The sequence below is a fragment of the Sander lucioperca genome, chromosome 12, assembly GCF_008315115.2.
Source record: "Sander lucioperca isolate FBNREF2018 chromosome 12, SLUC_FBN_1.2, whole genome shotgun sequence".
NCBI lineage: Eukaryota > Metazoa > Chordata > Actinopteri > Perciformes > Percidae > Sander > Sander lucioperca.
The window spans coordinates 10,110,480-10,115,817 of NC_050184.1; the positions used below are offsets into that span (position 1 = coordinate 10,110,480).

General features: G+C 41.6%; 1 protein-coding gene across 3 annotated transcripts; it reads left to right on the plus strand.

The window, feature by feature from the left end:
* Positions 1–1,271: 1,271 nt before the first annotated feature.
* On the plus strand, positions 1,272–5,338 carry LOC116040848 (zinc finger protein 526-like). 3 transcript variants are annotated; one of them, XM_036008295.1, is made up of 3 exons: positions 1,281–1,932; positions 2,780–2,835; positions 4,880–5,338. In XM_036008295.1, exons 1-3 carry the CDS (start codon positions 1,451–1,453, stop codon positions 5,167–5,169), a joined length of 828 nt encoding a protein of 275 aa, XP_035864188.1. In that variant the 5' UTR covers positions 1,281–1,450; the 3' UTR covers positions 5,170–5,338. The 3 variants fall into 3 exon arrangements, with proteins under 3 accessions (XP_031142408.2, XP_035864188.1, XP_035864189.1); XM_031286548.2 differs by lacking the exon at positions 4,880–5,338 and having other exon boundaries at positions 1,272–1,973; positions 2,708–2,804; XM_036008296.1 differs by lacking the exon at positions 2,780–2,835 and having other exon boundaries at positions 1,282–1,973.

Below are 5,338 nucleotides of genomic sequence, written 5' to 3' on the forward strand. Positions count from 1 at the left end.
GCCAAAGAATTTCTGCCTAATAGCGCCATCCAGTTTGTGGCAGAGTAACTGCACTGTATGGCCAAAAGTATGTGGACATATGGCTACTTCTCTGTAATATGTTTAATTATTCTTTCTAGTGCAAGCACTAATGGAAAAGTTGCTTCTTCTTATTTTATTTTATTTTTTTACGTAAGATAAGATAAAGGTTATTGATCCCAAACTGGGTGAAATTCACATTTAACAGCAGCTTAAGAGTTAGAAAAGCAAAGGAAATGTTGCTCTTCTGTTGAATTCCTCATGATGAGCTGCATTTAACCACAAGCCACCTAAATATTACTGACCTGCTGTTTCTAAGGTTGTTATTTACTCTTTCTAATCATTCCTGTGTTTCAGTGAGATGACTATCACAAAACCTTTTTAATTTAGAACAGAGAAATGCCTCTGACATCATTGCCAAAAACAATGCTAATTGCTGCTGTTGACAGGCTGACAAACCCCCTTTGTCAGTTGCATAGCCCATCAACTTTTATCCACTAAATCATGCAATGAATTTGCCTTATTAATTACTGACAGAATTGAGAAAATTAGAAAAGCTGTCAATTCCTCCATATCAGGTAGGCTAAATGATCAGGGCCGACTTCACTGAAGCTCTTGTTGCTAAATAGGAGAAAAATCCCTGAAGAGTGGAGGCTTTTATAACAGCATACGTGGTTTTGGAATGAGATGTTTAGCACATGGGTGTGTAATGTTTTTATTCTTTTGGCCATGTGGTGTCTATACTATGTATCCTAACACAAATATGTCAATTCTGCCATAACTAATTTCACTACTAATTCAAATAGTAATGCTCTTTGAATAGCAGTCTATACAGCTGCAGTGATACTTAATGAATCAATTCAACAATAGATCAACAGAAAGCAACAATTGTAAGCAGGGAAAGTTTATCTGTGGTCACCTTAAATCTCAGTGTGAAGCACAATTACTTTGCGATATCACAGCTAGTGTGGGAGCCAATCAAGTTCCAATACACAAATGTCATGTGGAAAATGTAAAACTCCAGGTCATATACACTGAGAATGGACTTTTCATTTAAGTGTCCAGTGGTTAATATGTGTGAAACTGTTAAACTATAGTAAAGTGGTTTATAATGTATTGCAATGATTTAATACCACTAAGACTTTGTTGTAATTAATACTAATATGGCAACAACTTGAAATGTATTATTCTTTTAAAGATGTGCTTTAAAAGCGCACCAGCATAAACAAGAAAATAGTATCATACTTTCATACTTGATTGATGGAAGTATATTCTTTTTTAGCTACTGAGTGAGTGATCCTCAATCATAGACCAGCTTTGAGCACGTCTTCTTCCGGCGCGGAAATGTGACGTAAAGGGCGCAAATATACAACAAGGGAGGTATTTGTAATAAGTTGAGAGACGCTGCAGCAAAAGAGAAGATCCTACATCCATGGAGAAGATGCACAACTGGCAGGAGAACGAAATCAAAGAACTTCTGATCATCCGGGGGTCGGAGGCGATCCGTGACCAGATGACGGGCACGGTGAAGGACTCTGTGGTTTACAACAGGATGACCAAACTGCTGGCGGAGAGGGGGGTGTACAGATCACACATGCAGGTGATCAGCAAACTGAAGGCGCTGAGGAAACAGTACACCAAGTACCACCAGCAGAAGACCCGCTGCGGGAGCGACCGCGTCGACTGGCCGTTTTATGAGCTGTGCCACCGGGTTTTCGGGAATGCCGCCGTGGGGAACCCGGTGAAACGTCAACGGAGTCCCACACCCCCACCACCACCGCCTCCTCCTCCTCCACCTCCACCTCCACCTCTGCCGCCTGACGTCAGCGAGGAGCATCAGGAGGTTGTAGTCGGGCTTTGGGACGAAGTTGACGACAGGGAGCTTAACAAGCATCTGGGTTCAATGGAGGACGAGCAGTACAGCCCACCAGAACAGTTGCAGCCCATTAACCCCAGTAAGCATATGTGTTTTCACTTAGGCTATTACTGTGTTGAGGAAAGATACCTGGATGACCTACATTGTCGTGTGTCCAGTGTGTGTCCTGAGGTCCCAGACGACACACTGCGGTCAATAGAGCCGTCGTTTGCGGGGAAACGAAACTGTCAAAACGGAGTCAAAAACCATCCGCTGCTTGGAGTTTGATGCGCGTCTATTCGTGGTGTTACGGTACGGGTGCTTGGAGCGGCCAAAAACGATTTCAGCAATAATTTATTACATTTGATATACCAAGTGAAAACGACATTGTATTAGAGATCATATGGAATCCAAATGCAATAAAAGTAATTATACTGTACTGTTTTTATTTAAAAAGGGAGTTTAAAATTTATCATATCAAAATCAAATATTCATCTTTGACCTGTCCCATGAAACCTTTCCTTCATAGGTTAGCTGAAATTTCTAATGGATTCCTGTTCAGGATGACCTGACTATAAATGTTCATGTGGGTTTTACAGTACAGTTTTTGAGAAATTTAAACGGAAAGTCAGATTAAATTACAATATATAAAATGTAGTTGTCAAACTATTAAATTAATCATTAATCTGCAACTATTCAGATATTTTTTTTCTCTCCATTTTCTGACATTTTATAGACTAGACAACTAATCAATGGATCTAGAAAAGAGTCAACAGATTAATCAACAGTGAAAATAAACGTTAGTTGCAGCCCTAATAAAATTCATATGTTCAGGTGTGGTGGAGTCCCACACCTCCACCTCTGCCGCCTGACGTCAGCGAGGAGCATCAGGAGGTTGTGGCTTTGGGACGAAGTTGACGAGCAGTGCAGCCCACCAGAACAGTTGCAGCCCATTAACACCAGTAAACGTATGTGTTTCAGTTTCACTGATTATTGTGTTAAGACAGGACAGGATTTTAGAAGGTCCAAAAACTAAGCTTCTAGAGGGGTTTGGGAGCATACCCCCCTGATCTAAATATGTGCATTTTAAGACGTTTGGAGAGCAAACATTGGTTAAGCTTTAAAACCATGTCAGTGGGCAGTAGCATAAATTATCTGTCAAACATTAGTTTGGCATTGCCAGATCTTCCTCCACAGCGCTGCGAAGGAGGGTCTGGCTAGTCCACACAGCATTCCGGGATGGGAAAAAAACGTGCTCTGGTTTAATGGCATTTCTTTAAACCAATCACAATTGTCTTGGGTGGCGCTAAGCACCGCACGAAGCAACGGCGCCTCTGGAAAACAGCCTCAGGAAGGAACTTGTTCTGATGGAACATGTGTATGTTCAAAAGTTGTTTTAGTCGTGCAACAGAAAACTCAGATTGGACAGATAGTCTAGCTAGCTGTCTCAGTTCACCCTGCAGAGATCTGAGGAGCAGTTAACCGTAGTCCTCATAAATCATCCGGAGTTTAAAATGCCAACACAAAGGAAGCGGAAGGTGACAGACATCCGGCCGAAATGAGGGACATCCGGCGGAATTTCTGGCGGCACCTGAACAATCCCGGAAATGAAACGGTGTCGACATAGACTAGTCAAGCAGTAATACATGAGTATCAGGTTAAATGTTACTGAATGATCCATTCCACACTACAATCTGGGATTATAGAAGACGGTAAAATGATCACAAAACATCTAAACATGAATGTTGACTATGTTTAATTAAAGTGTTCAAGTAAAGGGAAATTCACACTACAGACACCACTTCCCTTTTTGGCCCTTTCTGTGTGACTCCTCACTTGTCTTTCTTGCCGAAGTCTAATTTCGTCAAATTGTATACCAACATATACATATAATATCTCTGATTATTACATAGTTTGAATTAGACCAGGTCAGTTTGTTTGTGTTGAACAGCACTGAGACATAATTCTATCCTATCCTGGGCAGTGGGCCGTACCTGCTCCTCCCCTCTCATCTTCATCACCTTCTCTTTCTTTTTTCCCTCAGTCTCCTCATCTTGATCATCTCTTCCCCTTCCAAAGCTGAGCTTTGATTGACAGTCTTTTCAGTTTTGTCGGTCTGTGTGAAAAAACACAGGGTTGGTTTATTTATATGTAAAGTTAATCTTGCAAATGAAAAAAAATATACACGGGTACCTCATTTTAACCGGAATTTCAACCCTTTACTCAATTTGAATTTAAAAGAAAAGCTTTTTCAATTTTAGTTGAAAGTTTATCAGCCCATTGTTTATGTTTATCAGCCCATTTGATGAATGGAATTTAATGTTAGCTGGCTGGCTAGCTATTTAATTCACTCAAGTGAAACTTACTAGTTTAGATAACTACTGTGTTGAGCAAAGTGTTGGATCCCTTATTAAACCCATTTGAAGTTAACAAGAGTTATATGTAACTAGACGTACATCTCCTACAACCTTTCTGTCTGGGGAAACTGCGCACCATGTGCTATGACTTAAAATATGGCAAAAACAGACACATCGCTACACACCAAAGTATACAACACCGCCCTTTGGTTGTTATTAAGTCTTCTCACATGGAGTCAGAAAAACAGTCCACATATTTAAGGTTTTAAAACCTTCTGAAACTGTGCGCTGCTGCCACAAATGGCCACAGAATGAGGAAGCATTTGTCGCCAGACCTTCAAGAGCTACCATCATGCGCTTGGCTTTTATTATTAAAATTTCAACTGAGGGTGCGATGCATGCTTTTACACCCTCATAGAAGCGGGCCTGAGCAGGGCCTTGCACGTCAAGTTCACATAGGGCCTCGCAACACATTGGATTTGAAAGGAAGATTTGACGATAATGTTTAATGGATGTAAACACCCCTACAGCTGAAAGTCCACTTTAACCTCATAGTCATTGTTTTATTTCCAGTGTGTTGAAGCACAGAGACAGGATGAAAAACTGTTTCTGTCCTGTTACTGACTGGCTGTCTCTTTTTGTTTTCTAGCATACAAAATTCCATCGAAGAAAAGGAAAACGACGGTGATGGAGCAAGTCTCTACGTTAGTGTCAGCGACGGTCAGCCAGCTCAGAGAGATGGACGCGTCCATGCAGGTGCAGGAGGACGCCCGACTACAGAGGTTGATGGACCATGAGAAGGAAATGCAGAACAATCTAATGAGCCAGCTGGTGGCCATGCACGAAAGGATCAATCGAGAAAACCACGAGAGAAACCTTGAACTCGTGGACAGGATACTGTCTAGGTTCCCTTCACCTTCAGCACCTTCGAGTTACTGACTGACACTTTCTGTGTGAGTGACGACGACGTACGACAGGGTTATGCAGGTGTAGGGAACACCTCTGTCCCTCTCCTCCACCAGCTGACGTGTGCCCAAATTTCTTTATTTTATTTTCACACTACAGGCCTTCATGCTCCGTTCTGGGTCACTGCTTGGTGGATTTACAT